At 40.1% G+C, this 25392-nt stretch overlaps 2 protein-coding genes across 3 annotated transcripts; both read right to left on the reverse strand.

Moving 5' to 3' along the window:
* Positions 1-3473: 3473 nt before the first annotated feature.
* Positions 3474-12640, reverse strand: Igip (IgA inducing protein). Its single transcript, XM_046459962.2, has one exon. It carries the CDS (start codon positions 3777-3779, stop codon positions 3618-3620), a length of 162 nt encoding a protein of 53 aa, XP_046315918.1. The 5' UTR covers positions 3780-12640; the 3' UTR covers positions 3474-3617.
* Positions 12641-16299: 3659 nt separating this feature from the next.
* On the reverse strand, positions 16300-24348 carry Pura (purine rich element binding protein A). 2 transcript variants are annotated; one of them, XM_046459960.2, is made up of 2 exons: positions 23906-24348; positions 16300-18254 (listed from the first exon to the last, which is right to left on the reverse strand). In XM_046459960.2, the coding sequence occupies exon 2, from the start codon at positions 18108-18110 to the stop codon at positions 17142-17144; it is 969 nt and encodes a 322-aa protein (XP_046315916.1). In that variant the 5' UTR covers positions 18111-18254; positions 23906-24348; the 3' UTR covers positions 16300-17141. The 2 variants fall into 2 exon arrangements, with proteins under 2 accessions (XP_046315916.1, XP_046315917.1); XM_046459961.2 differs by lacking the exon at positions 23906-24348 and adding an exon at positions 18803-18930.
* Between the last annotated feature and the right edge of the window lie 1044 nt (positions 24349-25392).

A 25392-nucleotide genomic window follows, 5' to 3' on the forward strand; every position in this document is an offset into this window, starting at 1 on the left:
TTTCCCCATAAAAGGGAGGGAGAAATGAAAATGTGGATTCATTCATGAATCAACCTCTAAAACAGGAAGTGTGGCTTTTGAGCTATGCAAAGAAACCCTCATTTGTACAGAGAACACTGGCTTTGCCATCCAGCTAAATATACCATAAGATGAGACAATGTCAAAGTTGGGAGACACTACATATTAGAGGATGTGGAGGCCGAACTTCAGAGGAAGGCGATATAGTAGGGTTACTGAGACCATGGATGTGCTTTGAAATCAGCCTACCAGAATTTTTTGGGGGGGAGGGGAAACACCTTTTTTTTTTTTTTTTTTTGGTGCAGTATTGGGGATTGAGCCCAGGAGAGCACTCTACCACTGAGCTAATCCTTAGGTCTTTTTTTTTTTTTAAGCTGTTGATGGATCTTTATTTTATTTATTTATATGTGGTGCAGAGATTCAAACCCAGTGCCTCACACATGCTAGGCAATCGCTCTACCACTGAACCACAATCCCAGCCCGAGTCTTTTTTATTTATTGGAACAGGGTGTTGCTAAGTTGCTGAGGCTGGCATGGAACTTGCCTCAGATTCCTGGGTCCCTGGGATTACACATGTATAACACCGGGCCTGACTGGACTTTGGATTCTGACTGTGGAACCCTGAGCATGTTAATCTTTCTGAATGATTATACTATAGCATCATCATTTGTCAAATGGAGGTAATAATAATGCCTCACAGGACTGAAGTAAGAATGAATGAAACAACCTAGTTAAAATGCTTAGCTTGGTGCCTTGAGTATTTTAAGCACACGTTTGAAAATAAAAAGGTAGTGGGGCTTAGTAAAATTTAGGATGCTGATAATATAGACCCACCCTTAGTGCCATTACCAGAGACAGAAGGTGGAGGTAGGGTGGAGGTGCTGCTAGTCTCCACAAGAGACTGACAGAGGTTGAGATGAGTCAGCAGGATGGGAGAGGATGCTTACGATGATGGAATCAACTGGACAACCTGTTGGCTGTAAGGTGGGGATATCCTACTCTTTTAAACAATTGTAACATTTAATTTAATTTTCTCACTGTCAATCTAAGTGCCAAATAGCCTGATTTGAACTGAAGTGAATGAAAATCAATGTTGGTAGCAATACTGGATTGACATATTGGAAACACTCTAGAGATATGCAAAATTAACGTGGAATCTCCATTGTCAGGAAAAAAATGTGGCTCCTCCTACTTAAGTTCCAGAAATATGGAGGAAAGTGCTAAAATGACAACAGTGGAGGTATGATTCTGAGGAAAGCTGGCAGCTGACCCTGAAAAGAGAGAGATCTCTTTCCTCTAATTCTCAATGAGCAGAAACTCTTCTAAAATCCAGTACCCTAAGCCAAAAAGTCTTCTCTGCTTAGAAAGCAATTGTTACTACAACTAAGAACAAAGAGATTTCTAAAAAACCATGCAAAAATAGCCAAAATAAATTACATATCACATGGTTAAATAAAAGCTTACATCCCTTGGAGGTGAGGGCAGGAAAAGATTGCCAATTATATCACCTTAGAAAACAAAGAGCTAAAGAAAAGTGACAAAAAGTTCTTGAGCATGTTATGCTGGGTCCCTTGCTTGAGGAAACCCATGGCCCTACCAGCCTTGCCTTGTTCAGACCTATCCTAAGCCTGACTTGTTCCTCTTGCCGTCCTGTTGCAGGACCTTGCTTCCAGGCTTCTTGTTATCCAAATGAACAACTGGGCATATTTATCATGGTCCCACTTGTGAGTCTTTGAAAGAATAAGGCCATAGGACAATTAGGAAGGGGACTTTTTCACTGGGAGGAAATGGTGGCTAGAGTTTTCACCACAAGCTCCTGTTCTTCAGAGCCCTCTTCTTGGACAGAGACCCAGAGATCCATCTGATCTCACTTTGAGGAGAGGAGAATCTGGTCTCTTCTTCAGGAAGTACTGCTGCGTATCCCCTAAAATCAGAGGTACTGCATAACTTAAGGAAACTAAGTTTCTTAGGTATCCCACTCACCTCTCCATAACAGTGGCACCTTTAGCTTTATGTTTTGATAAAGTTTGTTATTTTTTTTTTTAAGTCAGTGGTTGTCAGGTATGAAAGCCACTTCAATCCTGTTGTTCTCTATAAAGGAGGGTCATTATAGCAAGAAAACAACAAAGCAGTAATTTACAATGATAAACTGTCTTGGGATTCACCCAGGGAAGCCTGGAATTGTAATACTATAAACTTGAGATATTCTATGGCCATGCATCAGTTTTTAGAATATAACCATTCATTGTCATATATATATAACATTATATATAACATATATATATATATATATATATATATATATATATATATATTTTAAATAATGTTGAAAGGCTTTCTTTTTTTAAAAACTATTTATTTAGTTAATTAGTTGTAGTTGGACATAATACCTTTATTTATTATATGTGGTGCTGAGGATCAAACCCTGGGCCCCGCATGAGCTAGGCGAGCGCTCTACCACTGAGCCACAATCTCAGCCCTGAAAGACTTTCATAATGTGATTTTTGCCAGGAACCTTGGAGATCTATTTGTTCCAAGTCTTTCTAATATACAGCTGGAAGAGAAGTGAAAACATCAAGAATGATAAACCAAATGGATAAAGCCACAATAAAACTTCAAACTCCACTTCTGCAAGTTGAGGAAAAAACATACCCAAGGCCTTTGCTAGTTTTTGAGTTAGAGGTCAAAACTGGGTGGTTTTCTTTGGTCAGATAATCTACTCTTCTAGGAGAAGGTCCCAATGAAACTATTCTGAAGGACAATTCCTGTGCCATGTTTTTATGGCTAACTTAATTTACTGTCATTCTATTCATTAGAAAAGCAGTGAAAGAAATCTTTTATTTCCCTTTCTCTCTCTCTTTTTTCTTCTTTTTGTGGTGATGGGGATCAAATCCAGGGCCTTCTATATGCTAGGCAAGGGATCCACCATGGTACTACATCCTCAGACCAAAGGGGGCTTATATTAAAGCACAACTTACATTTTCTGTAGAGTATTATCTTCTGATATGGGCTCTTTCACAATCTTTCCACTACCCCAAACCCATCTCAAATTTAAAATGACAGAAAACAAAATCCTTCCATCAGAAAGGAACCTGAACCATACGAAAGGTTTTGCCTTGTCTTTAATGTGATAGATGGTCAACTGTCACACCATCAGAAAAAAAACTGACCCAAGATGCCTGACAGGGAATAAGTCACATAAAATCTTTAAAATAAATAAATTTGTTTTAAAGTAATAGACTTTTACAGTGTGAGAGAGCAATTTAATGTTTGCAGTCCATTCATGATCATAAGTAACAGGAAAGTAGCACACCAGCTACTGAGTCCTTTGATAGATGGTTCCATCTATCAAACAAAACAAACACAAAATAATCAGAGCCACCAGACCCCTTGCCCCCAAAAGCACTGAAACAAAAGACTGATCTGTTTATATAGTCACATGAAAAATAAACATCTTTATTTTTTGCCTACTTTATTTCATTTTTTCAAATAAAATTTAAATCTGTACAAAGTATACTGTTACAGTATATATTTTGTAAGAATCAATGCCTAAAAGAATCACAATACTTCAATAAGCAGTACAGCAGACCTCGCTAGTTTCAGCTTTGATATTGAACAAACTCAAGCCGGCTGATGCACAACACGTTTGCTTGGTTTCCACATGGTGAGTTCCCAGCACTGAGATGGGAGAACATGACAGCAAATATGGTTATATTACAGCCCGACACACTGCGCTTCTTCATGTGATAATAACTGCACATATTTAATACAGAATGCTCAAATTTACTTTTTAAATTGCATTTGCTTACTTTTTAGTTGGCAAAATTCAGCATTCTTAAATGGGGTCCCCAAACAGTGCAAATTAATGATATTCTACTGTATATTGGCACATCTCCAATAAGGATTAACTTGTAAACTCAAAGAATATCAACAACTTAGTTCTAAATTTTAACTAATACACATCTGGTCCATTTAACCAAAGTCATTTTGGAAAGATATTAAAGAACAATTCTATTTCTGAAAGGATCTTGTTTTGACCAATCTTTAGAGAAGATAAATTTTTAAATTGTCATTAAAATGTTTTACTATAAAAGCTTACAAACTTGATTAGAAATTTCAACATTATGATTCACAGCAGACAAATACAAACTGCATATATTCCAACAATACCTACTCTTAGGCTTTCCAACAGAGCACAACCATGTCAGCTGTGTTAACTAAAATTCTGAACAGTGTACTAAATTTATAAGTGGTGCTGGGTCTAGCAAGTGTAAATACACAGTATATTTCAATGAAAAGAATTGTCTTCTTTATACTTTATTTGTTTTCCCATAAGGAAACATTATGTTTACATTCTTTAATAAAGTTAATCTTACATCAGAATATAACTTAATACTGTCAGCAACAGGGACCACACACAGTAAATAAGAAGCACATTTAAAATAAGTCTGAATTCACATAGATTAACATTTGTTGGTTAATAAAATATCAACAGTATTACAATCTTACAATATTTACAGTAAGAAAAATCTAGAGTAATATATACCTTTCACAGCAGGATTCCTTTTTTTTTTTTTTAAATTTCTTCCAGTTTGGGATTGTGTATACACGAAAAGCTCAAAATAAAGCAACTCTGCAATATAATCTTAAAATAATGGCTACTAGGGGGAAATTCTATCACAACCATTGAAAATAATGGTGACTTCTCACGGAGTCTGTGGCATCTGAGAACCCAGTTAATTAACCAAAGTCTTGCTCAAACCAGCCTCAGTTACCCAGATTAAAGCTGCAGAACTCCGGCCTTCCCTGACTGCTGAAAACCCAACAGATTTTCTCATCATGCTATAAGAAAAGAGGGAAAATTGGATTCAGCTTATACCTCATGGCTGGAAACCTCCAGCCAGTGCACATTCCCTAATTTATGCCAAAAGGGGGCTGATTTCATCCCCACAGCATCATAAAAGTCCCAAGCTTTACTCATTCCTCAATTCTTGTCCATTAGGATAAGGCATGAACTTGGCCCATATAGTATACATCAGTATCTTAGAGACTTGGGACGGGGCAAAAAAACAGATTAGTGTAGTTTGCACTGTGATCAACAGGAAAATGGGAAGTGATGCACATTTCCAATTAGAATGACAAGAAGAAGACCCACATCCCTAAACTGGAATTTGGCTAGGGCATCAGAGTTAGCACCCCCTCTCTGAGTGCCACCAGCAATTAGGATGTGTGCTCTGGGCCTTCTCTAACAGAGAGCATCTACAATAAGTAACACAGTGTGGGACATAAGTTCAGTGACCACTCCCAAGAAAGCAGATATGATTCTTGAATCTGGGGCTGTCTATGGCACCTGAGGTCCAATCACCCAAGCTGTGACCTGTCCCAACCCTGCTTACTTTAAGATATCTGATGGGCACAGAGCACTCAGGGATACGGCTGCTGGCTACTTTGGACTCTAGATCTCACAGGTAATCAACAGGTATCTGGGATTGAATTAGCAAACTGTACCATGGCTCCTTAAACAGACACTGTCAGGTTTGAAATCATGTCAAGCATGAATCTTCACTGTCAGGTCAGAAATAAAGTGGGAGCCTTCCCACATTAGCCAAGGTTATTTGGTCAAAACCTTAGAGGAGTTGGACAGTTTTTCATGTTGCAAGTGATTAGTTTACTTATTTCAGTCAAGCTGGATTGGCAAACCAGGCTGATATATTTAGTTTTGTTTTTTGATTCTTATATATGTGCTAACCCAAAGCTGTTGTATTTGGGCTAAATACACTGACAGAGAAAATTCAAACAACAAAAGTTTCAGCAAACTTCTGTGGCATTTTCTTTTTGGAAGTCAATGCAAGATCAAAAGGTATTTCTACCCAACAAAGTCTGTTTAAGTGTTTAATGTTACTTCCTTTTTTGGTCCTATACAGAATGCTATGACTTCTATATAGGTCTGAATGCAGCTCCATGTAGATTCCTTCTGTATATCTAAAAATATATACTTTTCAGTAGTTCAATACATGGTTAATCTTCCCACAGAGGAAGATTCTTGTAATCACATGTTGCAAAGTAGAAAAACATCTCCTTTCTAAGAAAGGAAATATACTTTCCTATTGTACACTTTTGAATAAGCCCAAAGGCATGCACCAAAAATCATTATTAAAACTAATACATGCACTAAAATGGTGTAGAGTTAGACTTAAAGTGCTGCTTCTCAATTTTTAAAATTTGAAGACATTTTGTCAGTTGTTGACTCAAAGATCCCCCCTCATGGCATCAAGAGAGAAAAGTAAAAAGTATGCATAAATCTTTAAACTATTCTTTACATGGGGGAAAGAATGGATATATCAACTATCCTATTTATAAACTGGATTCCCAGTTTTAAATAAATCAGTATTTACTGGTAAAAATTGTCAAAGCTAATACACCCAAACAAATGTTACTAGTAAATAATGTTCTACATAGAGAATAATTTACTTTGGTTTTATGCACCTTCTCAAAAATAATACTAGTGTCCCATACATCACCAAATTGATGTGTTCCAGCAAAGTTGTAAGGCAAATCTTTTTTTCCCTAGTGACATCTTGTTTCCCAACAGACAAAACTAAATTCTTTTGGTGAAGAAGGGGTTAAGATAATGGCTAACCCCTTGGCATCCTGAGCATTGTGGTTTATCAAACTCTACCCTGCTAGAAATTGTCAGGCACCCTGACCCCTGTCTTGAACCAAGAATGGCTCCCATGTCTAGAGATGCCCTGACTGCTTATGAATAGCTCTCAGAACTTTGCTTCTTTTTTCCTTCTGTCTGGATGTTATAAAATTTAACAAAGCTGGTTGCAATGTCACATTTTGCTAGTAGGGGCCACCATCTAATAATAATTAATTCCATCTGAAATATTTTAAGCCAATAGTTAGTTCCTAATTTTATCAAATTATAATCTTCTCTACAGAGTTTACTTAGAGCAGAGATCCTTAACTTGGGTTTCAGAAGATGTGTGATGCCCCTGAGGTTGTATGCAAAATTATCTGTGTATGTGCATTTTTTTTTCTGAGGAGAGGGTCCATCACTTTCATCAAATTATTAAAGGTACTGTGACCCCCCAAAAAGGGTTACAAGGACTTAGAGAGATACCCGTAATGCGTTTTATATCAAGATTGGGAAATGGGGGTAGAAAACAAAAAACTGCCTAAAAAAGAGGGAACTGGAAAGGAAAATGCTGACCTTTCCCTTTATTCACCTTTGGGAAATAAGAGCTTCAAACTATGAAAAAAGAATTAATTAAGCTGGTTAAACTCCATTAAAAAAAAAAAACCCAAAACCATTTTCTAATTTTTTTCATTTCCATAAGTAGTAAATTTAGCCTCTAAGAAAAGGTTTAGAAGCTAAATTTTTCTCTTTTCCTAAAGGAAATTCATAGATAATTCATAGATACAATGCTGAACATCATCCACATTTAAAGATCTGACAACATAAAACAGGCAACTCTAATGATGTGAGCCTTTAACTTACAGTTTTGAGTACATGATTATCTAGAGTCAAATCCACATTGTTAACCTTCATTTCCCAAAACTGGTCCACCACCTGGCATAATTCCACTAAATAAACCTAAAATCTGGACGATGAAGTTCAAAACTTTCTACTCAAATGGAAAACAAAGCCACATGTTCCAAAATAGAATCCGGTCCGAAACATTCACACTATGTCAGAGAGGACATTCTCATTTTAAATACATGACCAAATTTTCAACAGAATTTGCAAACATAAAGATTCAGAACGACTAGCAAAACATGCTGAGAAGAGCATGTCAAGAATTAAAACACCACCCCCCTCTCCAGAAACACATTCAGGCATTCCAAAAATAAACCAGATTTGAAAAGAGGGCCTCTCCACTTGTTGGTTTTAAGTATAAGGTATGTAAAAAGCTATGGGAAAAGAAATATAAAATAATTCAGTAACTTACAAAAAACAAATTTAGCCAAAACACATCTTTCTATTGACAAACCTATTAATTTTTTTCTTTTTTTGCAGTTCTGAATATGGAGTTGCACAATCTCATTGAGACAAAAATTATGCTCACAGGTACACTTTTTGTTCTTTCTAGAGCACATCTTTGAGGTTATAAGACCGGCTCTGGTTAAAATAGTCTCTTATCCCTTGCTGCCCTTTCCCCTCAAAAAGTAAACCAATCCTGAATTCTAAAGAGAAAGAGACATTTAATATAATTATTTCAATACTAGTTCTATTATATAAACCATGAGAAAACTATATGAACATTATGGAAAACTACATGAAAAGAGGGAACTGCCACTTGCAACCCACTTCACCTTTATAAGCATGTAACCAGTAAGACTCACTAAGTGAAAACAGAACAACACTCTAAAATCAGACTATCTCAGGGTGGAAGTTGGATCTCAAAGATAGATACACACACACACACACACACACACACAACACTCTCTCTCTCTCTCTCTCTCTCTCCCCCCTCCTAAGCTTTCATTTTGTTTAGTTTAAAACAGTTTCATAAAGCTCACATTAACAAGAATTTTATTGGCAAAACAAAGGCCCATATTAAAAATTTTACCAAAACAAATTTTTGTATTACATAGCTAACAATAAGGAATGTTTTCTTGGCCTTATAAAGCATATTTAATTGCATATAAGTTTTGCTTTGGGTGGGATACTGAAAACATAATTCTGCAAGAAACTAGAAAAGACTAGAAACAAAAGTGAAAGTGACTAGTCTTAACTCTCAAAAAATCAAGTGCAAAGATAAATAGTGCAAATAATTAAAACTAGAAATTTTATAGGCAACTTTACATAGACTTTCCTGCTTTTTCACTTTAACATACTGACAACTTTATAAACCCTAACAACTGTATGCAGCATGGAAAAGGGCTATCATTTATCTCCACTGATTAGACTCAAGGAAGCCTTCCAAAGACTTGTCTCAGAATTATTTAAATCACTGGTTCTTGACACAGGTTTGGGAATTCACTTCTTTTTAAATGACTCCTATGGGAGGGGCTATTTAAGAAGGCTCTGCACTAACTTAAACAAGTTATAGTAGGTAACTGTATTATAATTTAAAATCTGACACAATAAAATGTGAAGATTATATTAACTGCCAACTCTACAAAATAAGCTATGTAAAAATAATTCTTCTATTATTAATGAACTTGACATTTATAAAAAAGAAATTACCTCCAAGTACAAAATCAGAACCTCCTTTTTGGGCTATTTAAAGAGATTTTCATTACTAATGTATAGAGATCTGATTAAAACAAAACTTGAAAGTAATTTGTTAAAATCATTGGAAATAAATTTAAAATAGTAAATTTGCCAACAGTTAATCCAAATATATCTAAAATTACATAACTTTAAAAACAAATACAGCAATTCTTTATTTTAAATAATTTAAAATACCCCTGGGATTATAGGAACAGAAAACACTGTCAGCTCACTCTACAAAGAAGGTAAGAACCTCAAAAATGTACTAAATTATATAATTAACATCTGCCACCACTGAACTCTTGGGAATTCTATAATTTTAATGTAAGAGAGAAAGTGGGAAAACAAATAGTAACATAAATATAAGAGGTATGCTGTCTAATTTCAGAAATGTAGTATTAATGAAGACCTCATAAGGTCCACAATGTTAAATGGTTGCCAGGACTGCAAATGTAAAAGAAATAGAAAAAATACCCAAAATTATAATTTAGTACTATTACCTGGTTTATTGTCTTCTAAGAAATTTATGTGAACCAGAGGCTAAAGTTTCTTTAAAAGAAAGAATCTTAGGATATGGATCTTTGTAGACTGCAAATCAAATAATTTGACCTAAGGACCATTTTGAAAAGTAAAGGTAAACCACACATTGTGATAAGTGCCCAAGAAAATAATGATGTACTTATCTGTAATGATAAGGATTACCGATATATTCAAATGATATCTGTGAAAAGTTTAAAACTTTATCATCTTTTTCTCAAAATAAATCACTAGCACCAACTTGCCTTGACCAGAAAAGATGCCACTCCACAGCTGTGCTACTTAAATTTGTCTCAGAAAAGCAAGCATCCTACAGATGAAAACAGATTTGCAAAATATATCATCAGCATCATAGCTAGCTATAGACCAACAGTTTTCTTTTAGCGAATGAGGAACCCATTGTCTCTGGTTTTTGAAACTTTTGCAGTGAAGATCAACTTCATTGTTCTTAGCAAACAACTCTCATTCAGACTTCACCTTAGTTTCCTACCTCCAATAAAAATTCCTCCCACTTTACTTCCAAACCATTCCCTTAGGTACCTCCCACACCCCCATTCATAAACACATTAAACAGCTTTCCCCTTCCTGCTCTCAAATTTCCAAATCAGTAAGCCTCAGTTCCCAGTAGCTTACCTAAAATACACATACTTCTTACTTTCTTCAATTTGCAAATTTCTTAACAAACATTAATTTAGATGCTCTTCAAATTGCCAACTATAGGGAGAACAGCAGTCAGAAAAAAAAATGCCCAATTACCTCAAAATATAGAAATCTTTCTGGATCACCAGTTAACTATGTTCTAAGACAGGAGTCAGCGATTTCTTTACTTCTTTCTCAAGTGGGTAAGCTTGAATGCTACTGGCAGGCCTATGGCAAGAATAAAGAAGAAAAAGAGAGAGAAACAAAGAAAAAAGAGGATAGGAGAGACAAGATATCAGATATATAGGGTAAGGAGGTAGCTCAAGAGCCACCAACAATTTTAACTGCTGGAAATTGCCAATCCACTCCAGCTGAATGGGAGTTTGACTCAATTTCAGTATGATCCTAAAAAATCATTACCTGATGGTCATCACTGTTTGAGCTAGTCAACATAAATAGACATCATCTGTCCCATAACTTTAATTGCCACCTAACAACAAGGATATCTTTTTCTAAATTCTCCTAGAAGCCTTCTGTATTAGTACATCTTAGACCAACATACATGCTAACAAGAGTAGTTCCATGTTTTTCACAATTCTAGAATACAAGGGCTTGGTCCTTATACTTGGAGACCTCTTGGATCCGAAATTAAGAAAATTAAACTCTTTAGCTTAAATTTTCCCCATGAAATGCTACACAATAATTGGTAAGCAAATTATTAACAATCAAACAAAGTATTTGTGAAAACACAAAATCTTGATTCCAAAATGAGCAAAATATTTCTGGTTCTTATTTTACAAAGAGGATCATCAACATCTTTCTATCTATCAACAAGACAATTTTCCACAAAAGCAAAGGACATCAGGAAGAAGGAAGAAAGGATAAGGGAAGAAAAAAGGAAGGAAAGAAACAATAAATACCAAATGTAATATGGATAATTAAATGAATGAGTAGCTATGAAACTCTTAAGAGAAATGTTTTTAACAAGTGACTTTTGCCATATTCAATTTTTCTATAGACATAAATTGCCCAGACCAATTAACATCAAAATTTGGTAGTCAGTTTGGCAGATAAAAGATGACAACCTGTTGACTTAAAACCAATCATATTTTTCACAATTCATCTGATTGTTCTTGTACCTTGAAACTCTACCTGACTCAGGTTAATGCAGGTATAGATTTATCTTTACTTATCCCATAATCATGAAATTTCTGTTGAAAAGAGCCAGTTGAATGGCCTAGGCCTTAGGCTTTATTTTAGGATCAAATAACTTCATAAATCAGCTTTTCTTAAAAGTACATTGCAAACTCTGCGAAGAAAACTCTATAGTAATTAATGCTGCTGGGCAAAAACAGTAATTTTAATAGATGTGATCACTTTAGTTTATGGTGTACTTCATTATAAATGGCCTAAATTTGGTTAACATGTAATAAAGAAAAACAAATATTACAAGGTATGATTTAAAAATTAATAAAATTTAACTTTATACAAAAAAACTGGTGAATTTATTTACTCCACTCTCATGAAAAAGTAGACATATGTATAAATGTATATGTACATGTACATACACATATACATATATATCCAAAGTATTAAGACATTCAAATTAGGGATAATCAACTGTAAATATTATGCCATAGTTATCACCAATTATTTCAAATCTAAGTTGCTTAAAGATGCTCTTGTTTTAGCATCCTTTTAAATAGAAAGCAAGATCTCATTCAGATATCCAAAACTTTGAAAAAGAAAGGTCATTAGAGCTGGTACCTCACTTTTTATAAGAAATCTTACAAGTATATTCATGTTTAAAAAATTTAAATGTAGAGTTATGGAAGTTATCAGAGCAATAATTTCAGAAAACCCCATTCTAAAATCATTGTGTGTGTGTGTGTGTGTGTGTGTGTGTGTAAAACATGAAAAAATGAATGGTAATATTGAAGAAAAGAGAGTGAACCATGTGTGGGAGATAAAAATAATCATGCTCATGGTGGGGGTCATCATGACTGGCAGATAACCCAAAATGTCATAAAAAGAAAAATATGTTAGTTTAGAAAGTTTCAACAGTGCCAAAACACAAAATGTTAAAGCACAGAAATAAATATGAATGAAATAACCTCTCCAAACATTGAGTTCCACAAGAAACCATGAAGAAAAAACTTGACTTAGCATCTTTTTAAATATACTAAATCTTAACTGATTGAAAGATGATATAAAGTGCTTGGGCCATCATACCCTCCCAGATACTTATCATCAACGGATTTATCTTTTCCCCTCCCTTCCACCCAAATTTAGTTCAGTTTTCCTGCAGAAAAAGTACAGCATCCCTACATTAAACGAAATGAAAACAGTGAGTACAACTGATATAGATCCATTGACTTTTATTACAAATGTACTTGATCACTTGACTTCAAAAAGTTTAAAATCAATACCCTATTTTCTGTATGCCAGTACAAAGCAAACTGTTTTACAAATTAAATACCTAAAAATTTGACAAAAATATTAAAATTTGATGAAAAACAATTATAAAAATCCTTAATCTCTCTTCAGAAAAGGAGGCAGTCTTCCCAGTCCTATTATACAATATTAATAGTATTCACCATTTTTAGAATAGGTAGCTAAATTATATTTTTCTGTTAGCATAAAAAACTCTTTAAACTAATAGACTTTATTTGTATATGCTCCAGTTAAGTTCGTGAATGCCATCTGATTGCAATATAATCAACTATCTTTAATTAAATTCTCACTTACACTTATTTAATAATTTGCATAGTCTGAAAGGGATAAAGGTTATTCTAAGACTAATTACCATAGGCTATTACAGTGCTATTTTTCAAGGCAATAAGTATTTGCTCCCAAATGAAATTGTCTGTCTTCTTTAGGCAGGGGTTAAAATTGCTAGCAGCTTTCTCCATTACCTGAAAAATCAAACTGGAAGAGTTATCCATCTCTAAATGTGAAGCCCTAAAAAAAAAAAAAATCGATATACTTTCCATTTTGAATCAAATTTCAACCCCTGCGTGGGACAACCAGAAAGTGAGACTTTCAAAGTTTTTTTTTTTTTAAATTTCCCTGTTGGTTTTGGTTTCTACTTTCCATGGCTTTTGAGAAGCTGGAAAACAGTCTATCTTTCCTGACTAGCATTGTCTTTTTTTCCATTTGGCAAATAATCATCTACATCCAATCTGTATCTAGTAGAGGAAAAGCCGACATGGCTTTTCTTATGAACTTCCTTTGTTGTCAAAGGAATGTATAATGATTTCTACAGTTCTGGTTAGTTAACTTTAGCTCCCTCTGTGGCTGGATGACTGCTGCTTCTAACATCAGCATGATAAATAGGAGGTACAAATAAAAAGTAGCTTAAAAAAAAGATTTGGTGATTAAAATGACAACAACAACACTAAACACACCACACACACACACACACACACACACACACACACACGCATTTCAAATCTGGTGGTTGATCTCTGGATTAAATTACTTGACAGTGTCTCTCATTTTAAAGAACGTCAATATTGCAATGCATTTCAAGTTTTCTTTTTTTTACTTAGGCAAATAACAGTTTAACCAAGCTTTTGGACCTTAATTATAAGACAAAGCAGATCAATAAAAATAAGGCATACTTGTCAGGAATTAAGCTTTGTTTGCTTATTTTTGGCACATTTGATCATACTGTCTTCTATGAATAACACATATGGTCAAATATACCATTCTTTTTTTCAGCACAAACAGGGTTTACCAACCAGTAAAATAAAAACAAGAAGAAATTCCAACATAAAACACTGAATAATAGAACCTTGTAAAGTACTGAGCACCTGGGAGGGGGAAGGTAGGGGCAGGATGAAACAGGAGAGGGGAGAAGAGAAGGTTGGGAGGGTGTTTGGGGAGGTAAAGTGAGATGCTTTAAAAAAAAAAAAAAAAGAGCATCTTTACAGTCACTTAAGTCTTTTTCTATGATCACTTCTTAAGTCTTAAAAGATCTGTATGTGGATTTCTTTTTAAATCCACTGACCATAAATCAGACAATGGTTTCAAAATCCTGGTAAGATTGTGTTTAACTGTTAAGAGTGTAAAGACAACTGCACAATACATGTGCTTCTTGATCCGGTAGGATTCCAAACAGAATCTGACGTCTATAGGTAAGAAAGGCTTCGCTTTAGGTAACTGACCCTAAAGAAAACCTCAGGAAAGAACTTGCATCTCAAAGAAAGGACACTTTGCCTAAGTTTGCTGTGTTTTTGTTGACTTGCACTACTTATTGCTGGCTACCATAAAACACTGATCTAAGAGTACTCCAACAACCTGTAGTACAAGGCCTAACTTTTAAGAAGCTATAGTAAACAAGAGACAAAATCAAAGCAATTCTCTTTCCTAATTAGTAACAGCACAGAGAATGCAATCTTTTCCATATCACAGTTAAAGTACAGTGAACAAAACAGCTCAACAAACCTTAAGACAAAAAAAGTGCAGGTTATTAATGTTTACATGCAGTTGATAAGCATTCCAAATGTCACATTATGCACTGTAAAAGCTCAACCTTACTATATGGAAATAAGAAAAATGCACCTTGGGGGAAGGGGAAAAGCAATTTAATCATTTCCAGTGATTTTTGCAAGTAAAGAAACTCCTAACTACTGTACGGTCACCTCATATTTAACATTGTATGAATATTAAAAGCAAACAATTTAATGGGAAAATGCACAGTACAATGAAAATAGCTTGTTATTCAACACATACAGTAGATCTCAAAAACAAAGACAACACACTCAACCAGGGAGCTTAAAAATATCAAATCAAAACCCAAAGAACCAGCAGAAAAAAAATCCTTCAAAAAGACAACTGTTTCGCCTTCCTAGGCCAAATGCTTTACAATGTGAGAAGCACTGATACCTTCCCGCTCCTACAGGTGGTGTTTTATACATACAGCAGTTAGATCTATATGGCTGGATTTGCCAAGAAACAATTCCATCCCCAGAACTCTCTGTCAGACAAGATCTGAGATCCTTTTTTTTTTTGTTTTGTTTTTTACCAAAATACTTTCTACACAATTCCAAATCAAAAATCAAAATGTACTGTTTAAGGCATCTTTTTTTATAACATTTTCTCTTCACTCAAAGATGATAGTCATGCAGCAGTTTAATGATAAAAATATATTAATATTTTACTATACAGCAGCAAGAAGTTAGTTGTCAATTAAAAGCACACAAACATCTTTAAATGAAAACCTGTGAAAGACTACCATTACAAACAATTTCAGTTTGGAGGACACTAGCTTGGTAAAGTGCTCTCCTAAGCTTTGCATTTTCATACCCTACACTTTGAAATATGAGTTATAGAACATACTCTGATAGAAGGCTTGTACACTTGGGGAACACAAATACACTTAGCATATAATGTAGCCAGTAATAACTAGCACCACAGCTACATGGAAATCCTTTACATACACCAACTTGGCTTTCACTTTTAAAACAAAACTCAAAATCCATGGCTCAGTAGGATAACTATAATTGTGTTGCTCTGCTTTTTAACAGGTCTACATAAGTTAATAGCACTGGCAAAAATCAAAGGATAGCTTCAGACCTCTTACAAGTTTAGGAGACAGTGCTAGTGACCACAAATAGACTCACTACCTGAAGTCCAAGTACAGGTTCACTGGAAATTGCTGCACGTTAGTTAAGTTTTTAAAATCTTTCTACATATAATAAAAAAAATATATTATGAACAATACAAGTACATCTCATATACACAATAACAAAACGCCTACTCAGTCAAAGCAAACAGATGCAGAAAAATATGGGAGATTTCCTTTTTCTTTCTTTCTCTTTTTCCTTTTACTATTTGAATAACTTTGGTTCCAACCATAAAAATCACAACTTAGCAAATTTCATTTAAATGCCTTTTTTAATAATTTCTTCATGTTCACAGAAGTTTCACTGACCATTTTTATGTTTAAGGTCCAGATGCAATGCATATTGTATAAAAGAGAGCACTTATTGTTTACCTTGCATGAATTAAACCTACGTACCTTTAACTCTACAAACTTCTGCATAACATTTAGACAAAGCTCAGACACACAGCATGCCTAGCCCTCATATATATACACATCTCTAATCACAGGTATATAGGGTGTCAAATATACTATAATAACCTCCATGTAAGGTTTGAAATTTGGTAACAAAATGAGAAAAACTAAAAATATTATTTTACGTGTTCTAAAATATCTCTTTTTTGTGCTAAAGTCAAATGTTAGCTCAACATGAAAAGGACTTTTATATAATTCAGCAATATTATAATCTTGACCATTTTGCAAACACTTTTAATAATAATAGCTTAAACGTGTACAAAAGTTCTTGGTTAATTAGGGAAATAAACACTCAGTTCTTTATATTTTTTAATCAAGTAGGAAACACAGTTCATATAATGTTATTACTTTTTGTATTTTTTTTTTGTTTTTTGTTTTTAGCAGCTGCTTACTGTTTTATATGGTGGATAAAGTGGACAACATCCAGCGATGGGTGGCAAGTCAAGAAGAGAAACTGTCAGTTGGTGGAGGTTCTGTGGGTGGTGCTCCCTTGGAGTTAACAGTTATTTCTTTTTTTTTCTTTTTTTTCTTTTTACTTTTTAACTTTTATTTTTATCTCTTTCTTTACAGTATATTTTCTGTGTGTGGCTGTGTGTGTGTGTGTGTGTGCATGTGTGTAGGGTTTTTTTCCATTCAGTTTGATCAATCTTCTTCCCCTTCTTCTTCACCCTGCAGTAGCAGAGTGGCAGCAGCGGTCTCCTCCTGCTGCTGCTGCTGCTGCTGGTGGAGCTGCTCACAGGCAGCCCGCTTCTCCCTCTGCTTCTCCTGAATCTTCTTCATCTCCTCGGAGTATTTGCAGAAGGTGTGTCCGAACTTGGCCCACACCTTATAGGGCACGGTGATGGAGTTGCGGTAGGTGGGCTTCACCTCACTCACTCTCATAAACACGCCGTACTTGTTAGAGCCCACATCGAAGAAGAAGCGCTTGTTGTCCACAGTCAAGGAGGTGCCCTCGGGCAGCTCGGCCGGCTCCTCCTCCACTCCGTAGTCGTCGATGAGCTTGGCCAGAGCGTCACGGAACTCGATGAGCCCCTGCGCGGGCAGCGCAATGGTCTGGCCCTGCGTGGAACCCAGGCCGGGCCCCCGGTTGACCGTCTGGCGGATGCGCAGGAAGCGGCCGCGCTGGTTCTCCTTGAGATCCATGTAGTACTTGCGGTTCTCGCGCACCAGGAACTCGCTCTTGAGTGCCCGGCGAGGCTCGTCCTGTGCCTGGGCCAGGTCGGGCGGCTGGCTGGGGCCCAGCTGCGCGTAGTGCTCGATGAAGTCTCCCAGGTAGTCGCGGAACTCCACGGCCACTGACATGGAGAGAGTGAGGCGGCTCTTGTTGCCGCCCGCACCCACCTCAGCGATCTTCAGGAAGCGGCCCTTGGCGTTCTGCTTCACGTCCAGGTAGAAGCGCTTGTTCTGGATGTCCACCCGCTTGGAGGCCAGCTCCTGCGTCTCGTGCTGCAGCCCCCCCGGGGCCCCGCCGCCGCCGCCGCCACTGCCGCCGCCGCCCCCGCCGCCACCACCGCCCCCGCCGGAGCCCGAGCCCGAGCCCGGGTGCCCCAGGGAGCCGCCCGAGCCCAGCGCCGCACCACCCTGCTCGCTGCCGCTGTCTCGGTCCGCCATGATGCTGCGCTCCGCCGCCGCGCCGCCGCCGCCGCCTGCCGCTCCGCCCGCCGCCTCAGTCGCCTCAGCCGCCGCTGCTTTCCCTCCCCGGCTCCGCCTGCTGCCGCCGCAACCCCCACAGCCAGTCAGCCACTCTCGCGAGATCTGCGGGAGAGACGAGACAGACGAGACCCGGTAACAGGGCACTGACTCCCCAGTACAGTAGCAGGGCGCCCTACTGTACGCGCCCACCCGCCCGCCAACACGTGACCCGTGCCCCCTCCCCAATACCAGCCCCCCGGCCGCCCGCCCGCCAGGCGGCGCCCACCGCTGGCCCTCACTCTACACCCCCAGCTGGGGGTGGGGAGGGAGTGGGACGCGCCGCGTCGCAGCTCTGCTGCCGCCGCCAATGCCACCACCACCACAGTGGCTGTCGCTGTCGGCCAGACCTTAAGCGGCCTTGGCCCAAGGAGTTGGGGGATTGGGGTGAGAAGGGGTCTGCCATTCTAAGCACAAGGAACTGGCCTGAGTTCTGCTTTCCAGTGACCCCCGAGAGAGGATGTGGGGGGGGGGGAGGGGCCTGCGCAGCGCAACATAGCCCACTGCAGAGAAGGGACACCGAGTCACAGCCACCCCCTCCCATGCGGGCCTCAGTCAGACCTAGACCCAAACCCAGACAGGCCCGCCCGCCACCCAGCTTGGTTGTCTCCTACCGCAGAGCCCTGGCCGCAGAAGCAGGAGAGGAAAAGAAGGTGGTGCGGTAGTAACCCTTAGCTGCAGAGGGGGCTGCTGGGGATGAGATGGGGCGCCGGCAGCAGTGGCGCGGAGCAGCAGACACCTAGCCCGTCTCTCCCCTCTCCTTCCCCTCGCTCCCGCCGCTCCCCCTCCCCGCGCACAGCAGCGGCTCTGGCCTCAGATGATCCCGCTCCCCCTCCCCCCAACCGCAGCCCCGCACAGTCGGTCGGGCGGGCGCACTCACCGGCGGGGGGAGCCAAGCGGAGGACAGTAGCCGCACCAGGGCTGGGGTGCCCGCAGTGCCTATTCCAATAGGCTCTACCCTTACTCCCAAATAGCAATCAAAAAGAAACCCCACACTCACCAAAAACCTGCAACCAGCCCCCCCTTGGGACCACGGATGCCTGCTTGCCTCCCCCTCCTCCTTCCGAGATTTGGGGAAGGGGGGCACCCTGCTCAGGGTTGAGCCCAGCCTGGGTTGCTGGCCAGCTCTGCAGATGAACCAGGCCCTGCTGGGCATTCAGACCCTAGCCCACTCTTTTTCCTCTCTGGAAGGACCCAGAATGGAGGAGAAAACCAAGCAGGCTTTCGGAAATTCATGAGCTAAAAATGTCAGGAATTTCCTGGGAAACGCAGTTCCTTACGGGATTCATTAAAGCAGGTTCGCTTGCCCCTTTTACTCTTCCTTCATAAGTGTCAAGGAGGGCCTCCATCCCCCCCAAAAGTAAAACATTAAATGATCGCTGGTTTTAATGCAGACAGCTAGGTTACCGACCATTAATTAACCAATGACTCTTTGGACGGTGACAGCTAAAGGGGATCTTCTCTCATAACAGAAAGAGGCTGAAGAGTAAGAGGAGTCTCAGAAATAATTGGTTTCTTTCTTCCCAGATCTGATGCATAATCTAGGCCCTATTTTCCAACTCCCAGATAGGTAGTGAATGCTTATAACTCCCTCACTGCAGTGTGCAGCCCTCATAGCTGTGAGAAAGCTAAGGCCTATTTTCAGGGAACCCCTACCATACTCCCCATCACGTTCTGCAGGGGGCTGAGCACACAGATCATGCAGTCTTAGTCCTGGCTTAATCAAGCAAGGATTGCTGCCTCGATCCATCTGTGGTTTCCACTCCCATTGAACATCTCCTCCTTTACTTCAAAAGTAAGGAGATTTGCCTCCCCCACTCTTAGCTATTGAAACAAAATGACTACATGGTTGCCCAAAAGTAAAGACTAATGATCAAAAAACTAAGCACAGTCTAGAGGATAAGCCTTGTCATTCCCGGAACACTCAAAGTCCCCTATTATATCCTTTCACTTTTGGGGCAAACCTGCCTGCTAGGTAGACATGACTTCCTTTTTCTTTTAGCAAGAGCCCCATTCTACTCAGCATTAGCTTCTTCAGCTCTGGGCTGAAGTTCACTAGTTCTCATTAAGAGGAAGAAACAGGGCAAAGAGCCCTGGCTACCAAAGAGCAAACTGGGGTAGTCCTGTGATACAGCCTCAAAACCATGCACCTAGGTCTAGTGGTCTCTGAAATGGCTTCCTGAAGGGGAGGTTCACTCTGTGAGATAGAAACCCAGGCTCTGGGCCCCACAAATAGATTTTTAATTCAGGGGCAACCTTTAGCTGTATAGGGTCCCTCAGTGCTTTATTTTCTACAGTCTCTCCCCTATCCCTAAGTCAGTTGGGAAGGATACACAGGAACTTTTAGAGTGCTTCCTACCACACAAAAATACATGTGTGAAGAAGCAGTGTCTTCTCTGGGCTCACACAGCAGTGATCAGGACCCTGGATAGACCCCGAACGTAAAGGCTGAGTGGCAGGGTCTCTGCATAAATACCAACTGTAAACTAAGGCTAAGTTCTGTTGTAGTCCGATCGAGAAAGGGCTGCTGCTCTTCCTCAAGGGTTTCTCTTATGATAAACCAAACTCTTCTCCCTTAATGAGAGAAACAAGATCAATGAGATTTTGAAGGGGGCCCGCTGGTCAGTCCCTGCCATTCTTCCGCACCCAGGATGACTGTACCAGGGACAGACACCTCGGGCTCAAAACTGCCTAACTCCTGCCTAACTTTGTAGCCTAAATTTCTTGCTTTCCGTCCCAAATGTTTATGTCCAGCAGTTCTGAAGCGATTTGAGTTTGGGAATGCCCTGATTTGAGAAAAGAGAGAGGGAGAGAGGGAAGTGACTGTCACTAGGAATTTACTAGAGGCAACTAAGTTTTAGACAGAACATAAATTAAATATTTGCACACTTAAACTGGGAGTTTTAAATGAAAAATCAGCACATGACTGAGACCTGGATCTTGTCACATAAATAGGTACTTATTTTATACTACTCATCGTGTATGTGTAAGATTTCTGCCCTTCTATGCCAGTTTCTCTCCTACTTTATACATGTATCCAAAAAGTAACAAGATTAATTAATGCCTTTTCCAAAACAGTTCAATGATAAACTAGATAGCATATTTTCATTTCTGAAGCAAGAGTGTTAATTTCAAAAATAAGTCTGTTAGTGTGGGCTTTTTCTCAGACTAGGAAGTAAGAGGTGGCTTCATCAGACTACACGTACAGTAGTCATGAAAAGTAGTCTAGGAGGAATGAATATTAACTTGTAGAAAAGTCTGAAAAAGTTTAGGACCTTAAGTAGATTTTCAAAGTTATGAGTACTGTAACATTGAAAAGTCATTATAAAATTGTGGATTTAAAAGACTACTAGCCATTTTATTAGTTATCTAAACAATATACTAATATACTCGATGAATGAAAAACCTATTCTAGTATTCAACTGTTTGAATTTGTTACTTTAAAACAAATAGTTGTAAAACTAAATTTACAATTTCTTTACAATGCAAGGAAGACAAAAGGGAAACGAAATATAACGTGCAGCTAATTAATATGCAGTAAAATAACCATGTTAATGAAAAATCATCAAAAAGAAATATTCCCTTTCTCCTAAAAATTTGCTTACATTTAAAAACCTGAAAACATCTCTAGATTTTTTTATTTCATTAATACTATACACACATTTTGAAGAGCACAGAAACTGCTTTATTTTTAATCTCACTATGTATTTAACAAACTGTTACAAAAATTTTTTTTGCACAAGGAAACAGACATTAGGCAAAACAAGGAGGAAAAACATCTAAATTTTTCTCATCCTGAACTACAGGTGATTCAGAAATAATCCAATTCAGCTTTGTTTTTCTTAAAATCAAAATCAACCCACATTTATAAAATAAACTTGTGAAAGAGAGGGTATCTACCTTTGGGTAGTTAAACCCTTTGGGTTATAGAGTTCCCAACAGAAACAATTTGCTGATTAGTATTTTACGAAAGCACACATTTCCAAAATAAAAGTGAACACTAAAACTTGTTTTCAAGGGCTACTTGTGCTAAACCAGACAATTATTTTCAATACCCAATCATTAAAATTAACATGAATGTTGCACTGTAAATGTTCAAAGTGGAGGAATTACCCATTTCTTCTCATGGCTACATTTATCAGGAAAATTAAGGGAAACCCTGAAGTAAATCCTAACATTTAACAACATCATCTCATAATACCAGCATTTCACAAATAATTTTTTAAAAGCATGTCCCCTTTCTGTAGCTCACTATTCTTGAAAACTGTGCCTCTTCAATGCCATACTAATGTTTAGAATTAAAGATATGAAACATTTAAAATCTGAAGAGAATAATGCATGTGATAGAACCTTTGCATTCCCTAATGTCTTCATTTTAAACATTTGGAAAAGAGTTAAATAAAATTAACACACATTCTAAATTCGATAAAGATTCAGAAAACCCGACATTTGCCCAAAGATCCAAACAGAACCGATTTAAATGTCAAAAGCTTCCTCTCTTCCGGCAGGTACTTAAATGATTTTACTAGTGCTGTACCCAAAGGAATGAAATCAGCAACTCTCTCCACACTCTAGTCAACACTCCAATTTCCAAAGCCGCAATTCGCAAACGTCAGTTGGGCGGGGGCATGGTGGTCTAGAAACAATCCCCACATTTCCTTTTCCCCTGACAGTCTACTAAAAGATGTCAAACCAAATCCGACCAATCAAGCCTATTGTAAAGCACTAGGACTACCCTACCAAGGACACCGGACACAAGCACAGACAATCAAGAAAAGCTTTCCCTAAGCTCCTGGCCCGACAGAAACATAAGGGTCCCAAATGAGAACGAAGCAGAACCGTCAAGAAAGTCCCGAAGAGGCAACGGAAATGAAGGTGGCATTTATTCTGGGGTCGACAGCTACAAATCAAAGTTATCCAACCAGTCTCTCCGGGCCTCTACCAAAGTTCAGGCTTATGGCAGAAATACTGGTCGGGTTCCTTCCCTTAAAATATCATAGCGCACTGCCGCTCAAAGGGAAGACCCTTCAGCTTCGTATCAGTTCCTTTTGCCCACGAACAAAGGTAGAAGGGGTTGTTGAGCTGACCTAGCGCTGTGGGGCAGTAAAAATGCCTAGTTCGGGCCACCCATCCTTGGGCCTGGCTTCATCTGCGATGTCAGCATCAATGGGGGGGTTTTGTTGTTGTTTTGCCTTTTTTTTTTTTTTAACAACGCACCCAGGGTGGGTGTATGCAATGGGTTGGGGGGTAGATTTAAAATAGAGGAGAGGAGGAGTTCATTGGTAGTGGAATCTAAATTACAGAATCTTCTTTTCTCTCCCCTCCTTCCTGTGTAGCCGTTCAGGGAGTGTCGGCCACGTCTAGCGCAATGTCCCAGGCCCCGGGGCGAAGATGGTCTGGGGAAATGGGGCTCAGGGATTGCTAAGAACATTATTGGTGGTCTCCAGCGCCTGCGGATGTAGGATTTTTAAAGGGGAGGGATGTTATTTTGTTCTTTTTCGGAGGTGGAGGGGGTTTATTCGTTCGTCGCTGCGAAGCGCGGGGGGGGGGGGCGGGGGGGGCGTTGCTACACAGCCTAGGTCCCCAAGAAGAAGGGTGCGGGGATGTCTGCAATGGTACGATCATTATTCCTGGGCTGAGAGGGCAATTAAAGGGGACGGGGTGGGCGGCACCTCCAGCTGTGGCAGCTGCGGCAAGGAAGGTCGCGAGGGGCTTACCCGGGCGGGCCGGCGGGCGCTGTCCTGCCGCAGGTGAGGGAGGGCGCAGTCTGGAGGGAGGGAGGGTGCGCGCGAGGCAGGCGCTAGGCTGGCGCGAGGAAGGGGGGAGGGGAGGAGGGCGCGCGCGCGCACACCTGTCCTGGACAGCGGCGCTAGCCGAGCTGCGCCTCACTCGGGCTCTGCGGGCTGAGAAGGAAGGAGGGCGGGCGGGGGCGGGACGCCGAGGGGAGGAGGAGGAGGCGGCGGCTCGGATGGCTGGCTCGGCTCTGGCTCGTTCTCCCTCCCACGGGCAAGTCCGGCTCACACCCTGCTTCTCCCGCTCACTCACAGCCCCCTTGGCTCTCCCTCCTCCTCCTCCTTCCCCTGCGGGATCCGCTCGCCGCCGCCGCCGCCGCCGCAGACGGCAAGTCGTGGCAGCCAGACGTCGGCGCGTAACCCGGCGCTCCGTGCGTGACTCCAGGCGACGTCAGCGCGCGCTCCGCGCTCCCCACCCCCCTCAGTGGCTCGCGCCCTCCGCTCTCGCGTCCGTAGGTTTCAGTTGCAGCCACGGCGGCCGCTGAGCGCGTTCCCTCCGCCTCTCGCTCGCGTGAGCGCGCCTTCCCCGCCGTTGGCGCGTCAACATCCCGGGCCCAGGCCTTGGGGCGCGTCTGAGGAGGGTGCTGTCTGGAGCCAGTTCGCTCGCACTTCCTCCGCCCACAGCCCAGAGAGACCTGGGAGAACTTAGATCTTTGGGTTTCTGAAGGCCGAGGCCAGGCTCAGGCGGGAATAGAACCCCAAAGGGCCTGCGCCAGCTCCAGCTTAAGGCCCACGGGGTCGCTGCGGTTGCAGCCTTCCCTCATCACACGCTCCCCTTCGCCCCGTCCCTCTGGCGGCAATAGGCCTTTCATCTCTCGGGAGGGTCTCACCTTGGCCTTCAGACACCCGCGGAGAGGGGCTGGAAGGGCAGAATTAGCATAAAGAAGAAAGAGGCTAGACCAAGTTCAGGCTTTAGCCTCAAGAATCCTCGACGGGAAGTGTGGGGTTGCTGCCCAGCCTCCCACGCCGTTTAGGTGAATCTGGGCCCCTTTGAGGGAATGTGACTAAGGACAAAACTGATAAATATTATTTATGCGTCCTTGGGCCGATAGGTAGAGAGCAAAAGGGCTGAGTTAATTTTCATAAATTGCTACGCAAGGGCAAAATGCTGAATTTAAAAATGTCCTTTAAGACAGATTTATTGAAATCTTACAAAGTTTGACAATCCTTTCCTTTTATGTATGATTATCCTTTCCTTTTATGCTGTCATATTTCACTTTTGCAGTACTATGTATATAGAAGTAACGTTAATCAGTTAACAATTCCTCAAAAACTGACTTCATCAGGGCTGGGGTTGTGGCTCAGCGGTAGAACTCTGTCTTGCACATGTAGTGAGGCGCTGGGTTCAATCCTCACCCCCACATAAAAACAAATAAATAAAGGTATTGTGTCCAGCTACAACTAAAAAAAAA

This window comes from Marmota monax, unplaced genomic scaffold, assembly GCF_021218885.2.
Source record: "Marmota monax isolate L192 unplaced genomic scaffold, Marmota_monax_Labrador192_F-V1.1 WCK01_AAM20220418_F8-fsc00006, whole genome shotgun sequence".
NCBI lineage: Eukaryota > Metazoa > Chordata > Mammalia > Rodentia > Sciuridae > Marmota > Marmota monax.